This window comes from Furipterus horrens, unplaced genomic scaffold (assembly GCF_987537825.1).
Source record: "Furipterus horrens unplaced genomic scaffold, mFurHor1.1.pri manual_scaffold_5, whole genome shotgun sequence".
Lineage (NCBI taxonomy): Eukaryota > Metazoa > Chordata > Mammalia > Chiroptera > Furipteridae > Furipterus > Furipterus horrens.
Genome location: NW_028327175.1, coordinates 49,680,485 through 49,699,843, shown reverse-complemented (window position 1 = coordinate 49,699,843; position 19,359 = coordinate 49,680,485). Strand labels below are relative to the sequence as shown.

The 19,359-nt window shown below is 37.4% G+C and overlaps 1 protein-coding gene across 2 annotated transcripts in view; it reads right to left on the bottom strand.

The window, feature by feature from the left end:
* Positions 1-19,359, bottom strand: part of SCAMP1 (secretory carrier membrane protein 1) — a 92,557-nt gene that overhangs the window by 13,658 nt on the left and 59,540 nt on the right. Inside the window, exons 7-8 of one of the 2 annotated variants that reach the window (XM_090276406.1) lie at positions 6,089-6,190; positions 2,682-2,799 (exon numbers count right to left, since the gene is read on the bottom strand). In XM_090276406.1, the coding sequence (XP_090132532.1) occupies positions 2,682-2,799; positions 6,089-6,190 (220 nt within the window). The remainder of the gene's footprint in view (positions 1-2,681; positions 2,800-6,088; positions 6,191-19,359) is intronic. The other variant, XM_090276407.1, reaches the window with a different exon arrangement.

Genomic DNA, 19,359 nt, shown 5'->3' with positions numbered 1-19,359 from the left:
ACATATAATTAAGTACCTATCACATGCTAATCACTGCCAGTCACTGTTCTAGATGTAAGGAAGACAGCCTGAAAGCACACAGACTAGGTCCCTCCTCTCATGAAGCTTAGCGTATGAGTGGTTACAAGCATGCCTCAGTTCACACAGCTGTATATGAAGGAGTGAGAATTTCGACCTGAGTTATGTGGTTCCAAAGCCATTGCTCTTCTCATTTAATTCCAATGGTACAAGACATGTTCACCCTGGAAGAGCTTAACAAGATGGGTACCTAGAAAATGTGCACTACGGGGTACATAAAGTGGCTTGTGCCCAGATCCCACAGTGCGTCATACAGACAGCAAGTTCCCAAGAAAACAGGATGACATAATCCCTAAGACACGGGGTAAGAGAACGATTCTGTGGAAGAGGCAGGAAGATTTGAGCAACTTCTTGAAAGAACACGAATAGAGAAGATGATGCACCCTGAAAGTTAAGAAGCAGAGCATGAACAAGAACTGGGCAAATGAATATACATGATGCACTTAAATAAACTGAGTAGTACAGTTTGAGCGGAGTAGAAAGTCTGGGTCCAGGAGCTGTGAAAGGGACTAGACCTACTTCTCACAATCACTTCAATCCCCTTACCAATGCATATCTATGTCAAAAATCTTCAGAATGCTGGGTTTGTCTGTTCTTTTGTTTTGTTTTGTTTTTAAGATTAATAAAGTAACTATATATCAAATGGAGTGAAGAAAGTGGAGGCAGGGTGTGACTGACCAGTCAAAAAAAATTCTGGATTCACTGAGGTTGGGAATGAAAAGGAAGAGAAGGGCAGAAAGATAGTAAAAAAATAAAAATAAAAAGTATAAAAGTATCTAGGAACGTGATCTAATAAGTAATGGAAGCACTGACAGAAACAGTCAAAGTGCTGACAAAATGTTAAATGGAATCATCTGAGAAAGTACTTAGCACCGCCTCATTTATAGTAGGTATCTAATAGCTGTTCCTTTAAAAAAATGTTTTACTGAGATAAAATTTGTCTACTCTACAGTTTAGCCTTTTAAAGTTTACAATGCAATAGCTTTTGGTATACTGATCATGTTGTGACTATATCCTCTATACAACTTAATTTTAGAACATTTTCATCACCCCAAAAAGAAATTTCATAACCATTAGCAGTCACTCTTCCCCGCCCCAGCCACAGACAACCACCAATTTACTTTGTTTCTACGGGTTTTCACATTTTGAACATTTCATATAAATGGAATCAAATAATAGGTAGTCTTAATAAATGTTTCTTGAACAAAACTCAGAACTTCTGGAAGAAGACCTAGTTCTGAGAAGAAAACGATGAGTTCCTGATGCCTTACTGTGAGACGAGGATATCAATCTACTGGTGATGCAAACAGCCATCTGATGGTGCAACTAAATGTTTATGCAAAGCATTATGTCTTCCAACACCAATATTCTAGGTCACCCAAATAAGGAAGAAACAGAAACAATGAGGGAGGTTGAAATTCCCACAAAAAAAGAAGACTTTTACTAATGAGCTGGACAAATAAATAAGTGAAAGGGAAAGAATAACCTCACAGACAGGAGAATTAGAACACAATTACAAAGACTGAGGAATAGGAGCTGCTGGCAGCATAGAAGAGACTACAGAATTCAAGGAGCAGGAGAATGAAAAAAGACTTTAGGATTTAGTTACTTTAGAAAGCTGAGTTTCAACAGGATGTGTGTGTAATTCAAAAAGAAATAAAAGGTTTTTTGAGAGAAAATGAGTAACAAAATTTGGACAGAAAAATACTATCCAGCCTTCACAGAGTTTTGAGATGAACAAAGGCAAATGTATAAGTAAAATATTTCAGGAGTGCAAAGTGTTCTTAAATATAAGGTACAATTATTTCTATGTATTACTTGTACATAGTCTCAAGTTACTAGGCATGAAAAAATTTTTTTAAATGTTGCATAGACTTATTTTCTTTAGAGTAAGATCCACCAAAAAGTCTTTTATCATTTTAAAACATAGATGTTATTCCCAGGGTTGCTATATCATGTTTGAACACATGCAGAATATCAAATATATATATACAGTGAGTGTGTGTGTGTGTGTATGTCACAATTAAGCTTTATATAACAAATAAAAACATTGATTTCCCTCTTATCCTATGTAATGATTTCTTTTGAGGCTGTAAAAACAGCCACGAGAATCCTACGGGAAGAAGTATAGATAATTGGGCAGTCGCTAAAAACAAAATTCATGTCATAACCCGGTCTGAACCTGTCACCAGCTCACTTTATACTCTTAGATAAGTAACTTAGTATATTTAAACTTTAAATAAAAATAAAATGCATATACCACACTTACATTTATTAATCAGGCGAATGTATTTAATATTCAAAAAAGAAATCAGAATATATAAAAAAGTCTAAATTTTAAAAACAAGTTTAACTCTTCAATTGACAAAAGCCTTCAGTTAACAGAATTTTAAAATATTTCCTTTTTAAAGAAAGTTTAAAATGTGATATGTGATGCAATTTCCTAAAATATACCTATGCATAGCTTTTCATTGTACAGAGTAATCCTCAAAGAGAACCAACTTGCACAAAAACAAAAAATGGTGTGAGGTCACACTACAGTAAGAGCACAACGGGAAAATGAGTTTCACTGTAAAGACTTGCAGGTGTGAAATTTCACTCACCTTTTTAAACATGACTAGTGAGATGACTGCTGATGCTGTGAAAAGTGCTGCGATGATTATCATCATGATGCCAACAGGAATACTTTTATTGAGACCAGTAAGAGATGAAATCCAACCACTATGAAGTAATAAAAAGAAAAGTGTAGTTAGGCAAATAAATCAATGCACACTTTTTAAGAAATAACAACTAACACACATTCAGCTCTTATGAGCCAAGCAACGTTCATGTTCTTTATACGCGCTAACTCACTTAATTTTCACAACAATACAGTAAGATAGTGCTGTTTTTAATCCCTGTTTTACAGGTGAGGAAGTGAGTCACAGAGATATTCAGCACCTGCCTAAGGTCACACAGCTAATAAATGGCACAGTCTGAATTCAAACCCAGACATCAAACTCCAGCCCTAAGTGTGTACCACCAGATTTTATATATCTTTTAGGCCTAGGTGTTCATTATTACTTTCTTTTAAAGTTCATTTTAAGTTCTGCTTAATTATAATCAAAGGTTAGCATCCAGAATATATAAAGAAACATCAATAGGAAAATGGGCAAAAGACATTGAGATATTTCAACAAGAGAACACAAAGACCGCAAATAAGCACATGAAAAGATGTTCAAAATCATGAGTCATTAGGGAAATACAAATTAAAACCTCAATTAGATATCACTACACACCTATCAGGACAGGTAAAATAAAAACAGTGACAATACCAAATGCTGGTGAGGATTTGGAGGCTGAATCACTCATACATTGTTAATGGGAATGTAAAACAGTACAACCATTCTGGAAAACAGTCTGTCAGTTTCTTAAAAAACACTAAGCATGCCACTTCCATATGAACCAACAATCACAGTCTTGAGTTTTATCACAGAGAAATGAAAACCTATGTTCACACAAAAATTTGTTCACAAATGTTTACAGTGGCTTTATCCCTAATAGCCTGCAAACTGGAAATTCCAGAATCCTTCAATTCCGAGTAAACAAACTGTGGTACATCCATGCCATCAAATACCACTCAGGAATAAAAAGCAATGAACTACAAATACACACAACAACCTGGATGACTCTCCCAAGAATTATGTTGAGTGAAAAAAGCCAAAGGTTACACACTGTACAATTCCATAACATTCTACTTACAGAACAGCAATGACAAACATATCAGTAATTGGGGCAGTTAAGGAGGGAATGGGGACAGGAGGGGAAGTGAATGTGACTATAAAAGGGCTACATGAGGGATCCTTTGCTGATGGAAATATTCTCTACCATAACTATATCAGTATCAAGATCCTGGTTTTGATATTATACCAAGATATTACAACTGCGGAAAACTGGGTACCTGGGATATCTCTGCATTATTTCTTATCACTGTTTGTAAATTTACAATTAACTCAAAGTAGAGTTTAATTTCTAAAACTGCTGAATTACATGAGGTCTATCTTAGAGCAGGTCATCTATGCACTCTCACTAGCAAACTGCTGTGCTATTTCATTACTACTCATGCTGTTATGCTCAATTTTAACACTTTCTAAGTCTGTGCTAAAAAGCAAGGCATTACTTCACTTTCATTAAAAAAAGAAACTTGTGCTATTAATATAAGCAGTATTTTTAAATTAAATATTTAAAACACTTTTGTTCCCTCAAATGTCAAAGACTAAACATTATTTAAAATGATAACGCTTTTTCCTAGAACTGATTTAAAATACCTATATAAATTCTCTGCATGCATATATATGCCCATTAGGAGATCTGACTGCCAGTCACTACTCCAATTCAGTAGTAGCATACTAAATGTAGGTCCTCAGTTACCCTATAGTTGCATGCTCTTTTTAGTTTATGTACACAGTTCAGCAAACTTGCCTCATACAAGCTTTTAGCTTACCAGAACTCAACCGTATGCACCTCAGTTATAAAAGAAATAAGAGATGGAGGAATAATTTTGGAGATGTATACTCTTCTACCTGCTGTCTCATTCAAGGAAGTTGTGCTCCAGAGTGCATGAACAGAGATATCAATCTGCTACAACCTCCCAGCCTGGGTCCAAATAGTGTCTGTTTCTGAGGATCTCCCACTGAGCGACCATTTTGCCATGCTGAGAATGATAATGTTGTTTAAAAATATATGTATAAATTTGGAAGCAGCCCAAGTGTCCATCAGTAGATGAGTGGATAAAAAAGCTGTGCTACATTTACAGAATGGAATACTAGTTGTCCATAGAAAAAGAAGGAAAACTTACCCTTTGCGACAGCATGGATAGACCTGGAGAACATTATGCTACGTGAAATAAGCCAGTCAGAAAAAGACAAATACCATATGATTCCACTCATAAGTGGGATCTAATGAACTAACAAACAAAAGAGAAACAGACTCATAAATAAGAGAACAACCTGACAGTTGTCAGGAACAAGAGGTATTGCGGGGCTGGGTGGAAAAGGTGAAGAGATTAAGCAAAAAAAACAAAAAACAAAGAACAACCCAAAACAAAAACCCTTGTAGATAGAGACGACAGTATGGTGATCACCAGAGGGAAAGGTTAGTGGAGGGAGGTGGAAGAGGATACAGGGGGGTAAATGGTGATGCAAGGAGATGACACTGGGTGGCAAACACACGGTACAATACATGGACGATGCATTATAGAACTGTACACCTGAAACCTATATAATTTTGTTAACCAAGGTCAATCCAATAAATTCAATAAAAAAGAAAATATGTGTGTATATGTGTATGCAGTGAGTCCTCTTTTCAAGACATGTGTCCATGTGCATGTGTGTATATGTGAAAACATGTTTGTATGCTTAAAATAGTACTTTACACACATTAGGCCCCCTTTGCCTTGAAATCCTTGAATTTCTTTTCTCTCCCTTCCACTGTCCTTGGCCCTCCTATCAAGCTAATCATGCCTCAGTCTCCTTTTCACTCTTCCTCTTAGTGCTCATTATATATATATTTTATTTAAACTAGATATAAGGTGCTGTTTTTAATTAATTACTTAATTAATTTTTCCATCATAATTTTCAAATAGAATGGTTTGTCCAAAGGTCATGCCTTAGAAAATTTTTAAATACTAAAAAATGCAATTTTTACTTCTATTTACTTTTGCTAATCTGGCTTTTCTCTGTTAACTTTTTTCTTTTTTTAATTTTTAAATTGATTTTAGAGACAGAGAGGAAGGTAGAGAGAGAAAAAGAGAGAGAAAAGTAGATTTGTTGTTCCATTTATTTATGCACTCATTGGATGATTCTGGTATGTGCACTGATGGAGGATGGAACCTGCAACTTTGGCGTATGAGGACAACTCTCTAACCAATTGAGCTACCTGGCCAAGGCCTCTCTGGTAACTATTTTTAGGAAGCCAAAAATTACATAAAGATACCAGATGAACAGATTAACTAGAGTATTAAATGACTTACCAGTTGCCCCAGTTGTGAAATCCTGCAGCCTGTAGTACATGTACAGCGAACTGACAAATATAGACGAAGAAGAATACAAAGAATCTGAATGAACTGTCACTCCTTTTTGTAAAAAAAAAAAGGGGGGGAGGAAGGTAAAATGTCATTTTTCTCAATACCTTTACATTCAGATGCAGACTGACACTCAACATTTAAAAAATATTTTTTTTAAATACCTGTGGCAACTACCTGAGGCTTGAAATTATAGCATAATAATTTATGTGAATCCTTTATTCAAATACTAGATGATATTTATATTATTGTAACCTCAATTTGTCAATTTCCAACTGTACTACAAAATATCTTGGCAAAAATGTTGTTTTCATTTTATTTTTCTTACAAAATAGCTTCACTGAATTATAATTAACATATAATAAACGTCAAATATTCAAAAGGTACAATTTGATGGTTTGACATATGTATATACCTGTGAACCTTCTCCAAAAAAACCAGTAAATATATCCCAAAGTTTCCTTGTGCATGTGAGTTATCCCACCCTCCCCACCTTACCCACTGTTTTCAGTCACTATAGTTTTCAAATTTTAGAGTTCTATGTAAGTGGGATCATACACTATATACTTTTTTCTTGTCTGCCTCCTGAAAGGAGAACCCCAAGGGTCCTCACATCACACTTAGAAAAACTATTATTTTAATAATATCAATTCCTGAGGTTTAAATATGCTTTTAAACTTAAAATCAAATATCTTCATATAAAACAATGAAATTGACCTTCAGGTTCATACTCTATGTCAAGATGTTAAAACAGTGTTATAGTTCAATTATATTTAATTTCTAACTTCAATTAATAACCTGTTTCAATATAAAAGGTGCAATATCCCCATGGATATGAAGTATGTTATAAAGAAACAAGACGTAAATCCTGTCTATTGTCCAGAGACAGCTTTTAAAAAATATACCTAGAAAAGCTTAGAAGTAGCCAATCCATCTTAACAAGTAAAAAGCTAAACAGACTGAAAAATTGACAGCTCTTCTTAGATCCAAAAGATAAGTGAAGTTACAGGCAAACTGCTACCCCAGAATTGGAGAAACAGACAGATGAATACAAAATCAAAACTTCACAGAGCAAAATCCTATAAGCAAAAACCTTCATAGAAACCAGTGCCACAGGAGGAAAAATTGCTGGAGGTCTAAGTGGACAACTCTGAGGGAAGGGAGACCTACTCAGAGGGGAAGCCCCACACATTTGTGAGTTTTACCACCAAGAGCTCAACCTGGTTCTCAGAGAATTTTGGGTGGAAGTCCCCTCACGCCTATTGCAAGAAGAAGGGAAAAGGAACCATTCGGAAATACTCCAGAGCTCTCTATTCTTGACAAGGTTTGCCCTCAGGAGAAAATAATTAGCAAAAGCCTGAAGTGCTCGGGTCTTAGTAGAGCCTGACTTATGTAAAAAACAATATAACGGAGCCACTTTAAAATGGAGTCAGAGCTGCCATTCCAAAGAGACTGTCTTGCACAACTTCTGCCTCAAATCTTTGGAATGTTAAAACAGGGCAAAATAACCTTTGGACTAGACCCCAAACAACACTGTGCTCCAAAGAACTGCTTGCAAAGATAACCATAAGGCAGATATTATGACTACTAGACTAAAAAGTAACAACATTCTTTCAAATTAATGTCATTATGTTAGCTTATCTGCACCAATAGAAATGCCTTTCTTCTATTGAGGTAACTGTCCCCTTTCTTTTCTCATAAACACCTATTTCTCTCCTAATTGGAACACTGTTTGGGTTCTGCCTGAATCAGTGCTTCCCAGAATATCTACTGTTTTTTATCTCAAATGCTTGTTACCTCTCACTTTGGCCTTATTATTGGTTTAACACCTACATGGGTAAAGGGAAATACTAAACTCCCACTCTAGCCATCCATCCATCTAAGGAAGAGGGGGTACTGAGAAGCACTGCTGAAGTTCCCAGTCCAGAGGCACAGGCACAAGTAAAAATTACAAGGCATACTAAAATGCAAAAAATAAAAAAATAAAAAAAATCGGGTTAGAAATGTTCAGGGAGAAACAAGATGGCGGAAGAGCAAGTGGAAGCTACACTAACCTCCCAGAACTAGTCTGGATTTACAACTTAATTTTGGAGAAATCATCTGGAATAACCAACTGAACACTAGCTAGAGAGAAGTCTTATAACCATGGAGAGACAGAAAAGGCCACTACATCACAACATGACAGAATACAACAAGGATGCCAGCCTGTTAAATCAAGCACGCTGTTGCCCGGGGACAGCCAACCGACCTGAAGTCTGCACGATCCTTCCCCACGTGGAAAGGCCACCCTCCCCTCCACACCCCAACTCTTATTAGGGGTTTCTGGACCCAAGGGTAGGTAGGACGACGACCATGTCCAGCTTGAAGCAGCTAGAAGAGCACGAGACCTTTGCCCATTGTCCTTTATAAGTTTATAAAGGGTCTTAAGTCTGAGAGGGAGGGATTGTTATTTTTTCTTAAAATAATTAATTAATTAATTAATTTTTTAAAAAGGAGAAGAATATATGAAAGGGTGAGGCAGGAGAACTTGTATGTATGACCCATGGGCATGGACTTGGGGGGGGGATTGTTGGGGGGCGGTGCTGGGCAGAGGGGAGCAAAGGATAAAAAACTGGAACTATTGTAACAATATAATCAATAAACTATACTTAAAAAAAATGTTCAACTATGTTGATTAATATGCTAAAGGCTATAAAGGATAAAGTAGATGGCAAGCAAGAAGAGATTAGAAATGTAAGTAGAGAGGTGGAAATCCTAAGAAAGAATCAAATAAATGCTAGAGATCAGGAACACTGTAAAGGACGTGAAGAATGCCATTAATGGGTTTATCAGTAGCTTGGACATGGGAGGAAAGAATCTTGAGTTTGAGGGTTTCTCAACAGTAACCTTCAAAACTCAAAAGCAAAGAGAAAAAAAAAAATACCAAGGCCTATGGAACAACTACAAAAGATGTAATATATACACATAACAAGAGAAGCAGAAGAAGGAAGTAAGGAATAGAAGAAATATTAGAAACAATGATGACTGAGAATTTCCCCAAATTAATGTCAGATACTAAACACCAGATCCAGGAAGGTTGGAGACCAAACGGGACTACACCCATGCAAAGCATAATCAAACCACAGATAATCAAAGATAAAGAAAGGGAAAATAACACCTTAACTACAGAGAATAAAGGTAAGAATTACACCTGACATCTCCTCAGAAACCATGCAAGCAAGAAGAGAGTACAGTAAAATAGTGTTGGGGAAAAAAAAAAACAGAGCAACCTAAAATTCTGAACCCAACAAAATTATTCTTCAAAAGTGAAGGAGAAAGGCTTCCTCAGACAAAACAAAAGTTGAGGGAATTTGTTGCCAGTAGATCTGCCTTACAAGAACTGTTAAAAGAAGATCTTTAGGGAAAAAAAAGGCCAACCATTGTTAAAATAACGAGAATGGTTTACCCGACATCGATCTAACCTGGTAGCCAAGGAGAGTGGACTAAAATGTGCACATGTGGACGAGAACTACACTATACTAGTCAATGGGGGCAGTAGATGTCATTGAGTGAGCATGTGTACTGTGTGTCTGTCACATTCAAAATGACTCAGCAACCAGAGCAACAAATCTGCATCAAATTTTGTGTTATACTTAAACATTCCTCCACGGAAATTATTAGGATGATTCGGAAAGCCACAGCTATGGGCAACTGGTGATTGGCAACTTCATCACCACACACCTGCTCGTGCATCACATCTTGTGTAGTTTTCTGGTGAAACAATCAAATCACGCAGAAGACTCAGCCCCGCTACAGCCCAGATTGGTGTCCTGAAACTTCTGGCTTTTCCCAAAGCTAAAATCACCATTGAGAGGGAAGAGATTTCAGACCATCAGTGAGATTCAGGAAAGTACAATGGGGCAGCTGATGGTGACTGGAATAATTGTGTGAGGTCCCAAGGTGTCTGCTTTGAAGCATCATTGTCCTATGATACAAGGTCTCTTGTATCTTCTTTAATAAATGCCTCTGTTTTTCAAATTACATGGCCAGATACCTTCTGGACAGACTTCAAAGATCAGAAACTCAGATGTACATAAAGAGAGGAAGATCATCAAAGAAGGAATCAGCTCAGGTAAAATGAAAACTTTGTTATTAATTAATCTAAGAGTCTGTTCAAAATAACAGCAACACTGTATTTGATATGTGCTTGTGTGTGTATGCTTATTTATAAGTGAAATGAATGACAGCAATGATGAAAATGAAAGGAGGGAGGAATCAGGATTATTTTGTATTATAAAGTACTCACACTACCCAAGAAGTGGTACAGTGTTATTTAAAAGTGAATGTGGATTGGCTGTAAATGTATATCATCCATTTCAGGAACAAGGCAAGTATAACCTGCTTTACACCACAGCTTTTCAACATTATACTCTAAGTCCAAGCTGATACAGTAAGACAAGAAAATAAAATCAAAGATATTAAGACTGGGAAAGTAGAAATAAAACTGTCTTTGTTCACAGATGACATGACTGTCTATGTAGAAAATTGAAAAGAACAGACAAAAAAACCCTCCTGGAACTAATAAGTGATTACAGCAAAGTTGCAATATACAAAGTTAATGTAAAAAATCAATTGCTTTGCTATAGAGCAGCAATTTTCAACTGGTGTGCCACAAGGATTTTTAAAAATGCAATATCTGACTATTTAGTCAGGGGTACTGACCTCTTTTCCCTTAGATTGTCAAATTTTTTTTAAAAATGACAACAGCCAACACAATAATAGTGGTATAGTGTGAATGAGTCAAAACTGTATCTATGTTTTTGTCAGATTGGCCAAAAAATATGTTTTGGTGTGCCACAGAATTTTAGTAGCTTATGTGTGACATGAGATGAAGAAGGTTGAAAGTCGCTGCTACACAGCAGTAATGAACAAGTGGAATTTGAAATTAAAAACACAATACCACCACCCTGGCCAGGAAGCTCAGTTGGTTAGAGCATCATCCCCATATACAAGCGGTTCTCAACCTGTGACTCACGACCCCTTTAGAGGTCAAACGACCCTTTCACAGGGGTCGCCTAAGACCATCAGAAAACACATATATAATTACATATTGTTTTTGTGATTAATCACTGTGCTTTAATTATGTTCAATTTGTAACAATGAAAATACATCCTGCATATCAGATATTTACATTACAATTCATAACAGCAGCAAAATTATAGTTATGAAGTAGCAATGAAAATAATTTTATGGTTGGGGGTCACCACAACATGAGGAACTGTATTAAAGGGCTGCAGCATTAGGAAGGTTGAGAACCACTGCCATATACCAAAGTTGAGGGTTTGATCCTAGGTCAGGGCACATACAAGAATCAACCACTGAATGCATAAATAAGTGGAGCAACAAATCATTGTGTTTCTCTGTGTCTCTCTCCCATCACCCCAAATCAATAATTAAGAAAAACACAATAGCCAACCCCCCAAATGAAATAGGCACAAATCTAACAAAATATGTAGAAGATCTACACAACGAAAACTACAAGACTCTTTTACTGCAAGCACTTTGAAAAAGCAGGCTTCTTTAGAGAAGACAATAATGGTGGGAAAAACAGAAGGCAGCAGGAAAAAAGGAGGACCAAATATGTGAATTGACTCCAAGAAGCCATGGCCATGAGTCTATAGGAGCTGAGCAGGGCTGCTGAGTACAGGACATTGTGGACACCACTCATTCACAGGGTCACCAGGAGTGGAAGCCAACAACAACATGTAACAACAAATATCTGATGAAATAAATAAAATAAATAAATAAATTGAAAGCTATTTCATGTTTGTGCATAGGAAGAGCCAATATTGTCAAGATGTCAGTTTGTCCCAACTGGTTCTATAGATTTCTTTACTCAAAGGAGTTAAAAACTTAAGTTCACACAGAAACTTGCATACAGATGTTCATAGCAGCTTTATTCATAATTGCCCAAAGCAGAGCAACCAAGATGTTCTCCAGTAGCTGAATGAATAAAGACAATATGGTACATGCAATGGAATATTATTCAACACTAATAAGAAATGAGCTATCAAGCCATGAAAAGGCACAGAGGACATTTAAATGTACATTAGTAAGTAAAAGAAGTCAACCTGAAAAGGCTACATACTGTATGATTCCAACTATATGAAATTCTGGAAAAGACAAAATTGTGGAGCTTGTAAAAAGATCAGTAGTTCTCAGGGGTTCAGGGGAGAGGGATGAACAGGGAGACTACAGAGGATTTTTAAGGCAGAAATACCGCTCTGTATGAAACTACAATGGTGGATGGATGTCATTATATATATCCAAACTACTGAAGTACACAACAAAAGTGAACCTTAATACCAAATATGGCCTTTGGGTGATAATAGGTCAATGTACATTCATTAATTGTAATAAATGTACCACTCTTGTCCCAGGCCTACAGCTTCCTTAGCAAAGGTCAATCCTTACCCTAAGTGAGTTCTGTCCATTGTACTTATGCATCTAGGATAACATACCTTTGAAGGTCAGAGTAGTTTTCTCTTCTTACCCCTCAAAAGCACAACAGTGGGCACCAGAACAAAAGACCACCAGAGCATGGTACCACAGAACTCCTGATTGTTAATTCTTTGCATACCATCCCTATGTGCTATAAATATTAAGTATTAATTATGCTATACCCACCAATGTACAAGATGTGTTTCTCCATTTTGTCTTTTAGCCAGTCCTAGAGATTTCCCTCACTATGTTTTCCTCCTCCTCCTTAATCAACCACCAATGGATTTCATGCACCTTCCTTGCATCTTCTCCTTTGATTTCCCATATAGAAGATAAACTGCAAAACTGCCATTCTCCAGAGCATTTGCGATCTTACTCCCTGGTATATGTTGTCAATTTGGCTCAAATCAACTCATAAAAATTCTCTACAAGTTTGGATGTTTCTTATGTTGACAATTGATTCAATAACAGAAAATCAATCAATGTAACTCACCATATTAGTAAAGGAACAAAACCACATAATGATCTCGACACAGAAAAAGCATCTAGAAAAAATCTAACACCATTCATGATAAAAGCTCTCAAAAGGATGAAAATATACCAGTTTCTTTGAAATCAAGGTGCTTGAGGTTAAGGGAAATGGAGAGAAACTGGGAAATGGGAAAAGACTTTCAGTTATAAGATACAAGGTCTGAGGATCTAATGTAGAGCACAGTGATAATATTGTATTATATAATTGAAATTTGCTAAGAGAGTAGATCTTAAGCATTCTCAACAACAACAAAAAAAGGTAAATATATGAAGTGATAGGTGTGATAATTTACCTGATTGTGGGAATCTTCTCACAATGTATACAAATATCAAATCATCATGTTGTACATTTTAAATATATTACAATTTCATTTATCAATTATACTTCAGATTTCTCATCAACATGGAGAAGTAGGTAAACACAGCTTGCCTCCTTGCACACTACAGCAAAAATTACAACTAGACTACAAAGCAAATATCACCCAGAATCATCAGGAAATTGAGCTGCATGGAAGTCCAACAACCAAGGAATTAAAGAAGTCACATTCATCCAAATGGGTAGGAGAGGCAGAAATGCATAGTATGTGGAGATGTGCAAACGCGGAATGGGCGGTCCCACACCCACATGTGGTGGATAAAAATCAGGAGGGAAATCTTGGGGGCAAGTGATCCCCGCCCCACACTAGCCTAGTCAGCCAGCCCAGAGTCCCATTTCTAGGAAGATAAGTCCCCCTAACTTCTGGCTATAAAAACAAGTGGGGGTTGGGGCAGTGGAAGAAACAGAGGCACTCTCAAGAGACCACTCTTAAAGGGCCAGAAATGAACTTAGGACTTACACAGACTCACTCCCTCTGGGCTCCAGCACAAAGAGCAGCTGGAAGGGCACCAGTGTCATATGGGGAGAAACTGAAGTGTCTAGCAGCAGGGCAAGTACCAGGGAACAGCTTCCTCCCAGACAAAAATCCAGAGGCCAGGATGCAGCATTGTTCCCTTTAAGAACCCTCCCCCGACACAGGGCCACAGATGGGAATAACATATCTGAGACTCCACCAATCTGCTTCACATGGGTTGTCCTGCCCAGGTGATTACCTAAGGCTCCGCCCCATACAACTTACAGGCGCACTTTTCTATAATAGGCCACACTACTGAGACAGGGAGTTAAAGCAGCTCTACTTAATACATAGAAACAAACACAGGGAGGCTACCAAATTGAGGAGACAAAGAAATATGGCCCAGATGAAAGAACAGAACAAAACTCCAGAAAAAGAACCAAACAACATAGAAATAAGCAATCTAACAGATGCAGAGTTCAAAACTTTGGTTATTGCGATGCTCAAGGACTCACTGGGTACTTCAATAGCATAAAAAAGACTCAGGCAGAAATGAAGGTTAGACTAAGCAAAATAAAGAAAAATCTACAGGGAACCAACAGTGAAAGGGAGGAAACCAAGAATCAAATCAATGATTTAGAACACAAGGAAGAACAAAGCATTCAATCAGAACAACAAGAAAAAATAATAATTCAAAAAAATGAGGATAGGCCTGGAGCCTCTGGGACATATCTAAACATACCAACATCTGAATCACAGGGATACAAGAAGGAGAAGAGGAAGAGCAGAAATTGAAAACTTAACTTGAAAAAATAGTGAAAGAAAACTTCCCAAATTTGGTGAAGGAAAGAGACATACAAGGAAGCACAGAAAGTCCCCAAAAAGCTAGACCCAAAGAGGACCACACCAAGATACATTATAATTAAAATGCAAAACATTAAAGATAAAGAGAATCTCAAAAGCAGCAACAGAAAAGCAGAGAGTCGCCTACAAAGGAGTTCCCGTAAGTTTATCAGCAGATTTCTCAAAAGAAACTTTGCAGGCAAGAAGTGACATGCAAGAAGTATTCAAATTGATCAAAAGCAAGGACCTACCACCTAGATTACTCTATCCAGCAAAGCTAGCATTTAGAATAAAAAGGCAGATAAAGTGCTTCCCAGACAAGGCAAAGCTAAAGGAGTTCATCATCACCAACCCATTATTACTTGAAATGTTAAAGGGACTTATTTAAGAAAAAGATGATCAAAACTATGAACATTAAAATGACAACAAATTCACAACTATCAACAATTGAATCTAAAAAACAAACTAAGCAAACAAGCAGAACAGAAACAGAATCATAGATATGGAGCTTCATTGGAGGGTTATAAGTAGGGAGGGGAAGAGGAAGAATGGGAGAAAAGGTACAGGGATTAAGCAATCCAAATTGGCAGGTACAAAATAGATAAGGGGATGTTAAAAACAGTATAGGAAATGGAGTAGCTAAAGAACTTGTATGAATGACCCATGGATATGAGCCTGAGGGGGACTGCCGGAGTGAATGGGGGGCAAAGGGGGAAAAATTTGGATAACTGTAATAGCATAATCAATAAAATATACTTGAAAAAGATTAAAGACAAAAATTATACTTCAATAAAGCTATAAAATGAAGGTGAAATAAAATTATCAGTCAAAATCTGAGGGAAGTCATTGCCAAGCAGACCTATACTGAAACAAATAAGAGAGAAAATGATAAAAGAAAACATAAAAAGTTGAAAAATACTTTATTAATCTAAAGAAAGCAAAGAAAAAAGGATATAATAGATATGCTGCGAATATAAATAGAAAGACAATAGATATACATTTATATAGCAGTAATTACATTAAACATACACAAACAATTCCGATTAGGAGACCAGATTAGATTTTTAAAGTTTATTTTTAATCTGGCAATACAAGGAACCTACATAAACCTTAAATTACAATTTCCTCTCACTCAGATTGGGCACCAAAGGACAATGAACTAAAAGCAACAAGTTAACTGTTTTATGAATTATTAAAAGTAAATGAAAAAATCCAACAAAAACAAAAAAGCAAAACATGAATCCCAGTTACCATTTGTAGACCACCTACAAAGCCAAAAATTTTGCAGGCATTATCTCTGATTCTCAACTCTGCAAATATTATCTCCAACTGACACTCAACAAACAGAGGCTGAGCGTTTTTACTGCATTTTCCTAGGCACAGAATTTTTAAAGGGGAAAGCCAGAATTCTTACCTTTGTCAGTACATTTCTAATAGTTATACTTTTTCAACAACAAATGAGGTAGTACCTCATTAATAATTACCCAACATTTTAAAGTATTTACATAATTCTTTGTGATTTGTGGAAGCATAACTTTAAGAACAAAGTTACAATCTTTTAAAAACATATCAAAGACAAAATGGCAACTCCAAGTTTAAGTCTGATACCTAATAAGCTTAACTTTTAAAAGCACATGAGGACTTCCGGCCAAGATGGAGGCTTAGACGGACACGCTAGGTCTCCCTCTACAACTAGAGAGGAATACAACTACTTCAAAACAAAGGATAACTAGAAATTCCAGAAAATAAAACTACACGGAAGCCCAACATATGAAGTTATAAACCAGCGGTGCTATTTGGGCAGGTAAGAGTTAAAGAGGGCAAAGCTGTTTGCGGAGCGGCGGGGCGGCTAAAAATCCCGGTGGCAGTCAAGCCCCTGGCAGTGCGCGACCCCAGCGCTGGGGAGAGCGGCCACCGCATCGCCTTGAACAGTGAGGCCCAGGGGGGCGGGAGGACGGATCCCGGTCTCCTAGCTGAATAACTGTGTGAATCCATCTTGGACCCCCGCCCCCAAAGAAAGAAAGCACCACAGGGCTGCGAAATAGGTCGCAGACAGGCGCCGGTCGCTGACTTGTGACGTGTACACAGGCACTGCCCCCGACAGCCGGCCCAAGAAAACAAAACGCATCTGTCAAAATGTGGCAGACAACTATAGAAATCCCGGTGACACAGCTCACCAGACAACAGATAGAGAACCTGACAGATGAACAGATAAGAAACCTGTCAGAGGCTCAGTTCTGGGCCATTGTTATCAGGTGGCTTATAGAATTCACAAAAGAGCAGGAAAAAGATAAGAAAGAAGCGAAAAACTTTCATAACGAAAGGAACAAAACCACATACGAGACAGATGGTGAGGGAAAAAAATCCAGAGTTCATTTCAACAAACTGGAATATGGAGAAGGAACAAGCAGTCAACCAATGCAGAGAGAGGAAATGGGAAGCAACAATGAGAGGATCAGAAACCTCTGGGGCAGCTATAAAAGGCCCAACATAAGAATCATTGGTTTGCCAGAGAGTGAGGAAGATGAACTAGAACTTGAAAAATTGAGTGAAAATATAATAAAGGAGAACTTCCCAGACTTGGGGAAGGGAATAGACTTGCAGGTCCAGGAAGCAAGGAGAGTTCCCAAGAGACTGGACCCAGGGAGAACCACTCCAAGACACATTATAATCAAAATGTCAAAAATTAAAGATAAAGAGAGAATCTTAAAAGCAGCAAGAGAGAAGAAAAGAATTATGTACAAAGGGGTCCCAATTAGACTATCAGCTGACTTCTCAAGGGAAACCCTACAGGCAAGAAGGGACTGGCAAGAAATATTCAAAGTAATGAAAATCCAAAACCTACAACCACGAATACTCTATCCAGCGAAATTGTCATTCAGGATAGAAGGACAGAGAAAGTGTTTCCAGGACAAAATAAAACTGAAAGAGTTCATTAGATCCAAACCACTGTTATATGAGATGTTAAAGGGACTGGTTTAAAAAACAGAAGCTAGGGAGATGAAACAAAGGCAAACTAAATAGGCAACGAGAGTGGAAAAGGAACTGTGGGTACGGGAAGCATATTGGGGGAAGGTCAACAGGGAGGGGGAATGGGGAAAGGGAGGGAGATGATATAGGAATTGGGGATCAAGGTAGGAGGGAATGGAATAGACGGAGAGAGGTTGGGAGGAACTGTATGCACAACTAATGGACATAATCTAAAAGGGGGGGACAACTGGAGGGAGGGGGGCCACCGGGTGGAGGGGAGCAAAGGGAAGGGAAATTGGCACAAATGTAATATTTTAATCAATAAAACACATTAAATCTGAAAAATAAAATAAAATAAAAAAAATAAAAGCACATGAACTTGAAACGTCTCTTATATAATTCTTCTTCAGATTCAGGCTATGGGACTACCTGAACGAGGAGAAATCCTTTAATAAGTGAGTATTCCCTCACTTATCACAGTATTACGTTCCAGACCAGAATATTTTTTAAAATTACCCGATACAGTGAGGCCACGATAAGTGAACCGTGATATAGCAAGGGACTACTGTATTTCAGTAAAACAAGCTCTTGGTTGAGAACTAAGAGACATCATATTCATATAGAACAGTATTTTATACAGTTCGAAAACCATCTTTTTAATGAACTTCTGATATCCTGATGGTGCCAGTAAAATCAGGGCTTTCTCCTGGATTTTAGAGAAAAATATTTAAACTTAAATTTTAAAAAGGTAATTGTAAGTTATTTATCTTAATAGTAATAACTCTTTAAAAGAACCAAGTGAGCCCTGGCCGAGTGGCTCAGTTGATTGGAGCATCGTCCCCTAGACCAAAAGGCTGTGGGGTTCGATTCCCAGTCAGGGCACATACCTAGGTTGAGGGTTCGATCCCAGCTCGGGGTGCATATATGAGGCAACCACTTGATGGTCCTCTCTTACATCAGTGTTTTTCTTTCTTTCTCTTTCTCCCTCTCCCTTCCTCTTTCTCTAAAATCAATAAAAACATATCCTCAGGTGAGGATTACAAAAATTTTTTAAAGAATCAAGTGAACTCAATAATGAACTTGCAATGAAATACTAAAACAGAAACTCAGATGACAATGGAAAACCAATTTCTTCTGCATAATAACTAATTTTATTTTTTATTTTTTTAATGTGTTTTATTGATTATAGTGTTACATTTGTCCCAATTTCCCTTCCCTCTGCTCCCCTCCACCCGGTGGCCCCCCCTTCTCCCCCCTTTTAGTCCATGTCCATTGGTTGTGCATATAGTTCTTCTCAACCTCTGTCTATTCCATTGCCTCCTACTATGCTTCTTAATTCCTATACCATCTCCCTCCCTCTCCCCCTCACTGACCTCCCCCCAGTATGTTCCCCATACCTATAGTTCTTTTCCCACTCTCGTTGCCTACTTAGTTTGCCTTTGTTTCAATTCCCTAGCTTCTGTTGTTGTTTCTTGTGATGCAGTTTTCATTTTAGCATTCATAGTTTTGATCCTCCTTTTTCTAAACCAGTCTCTTTAACATCTCATATAATAGTGGTTTGGATCT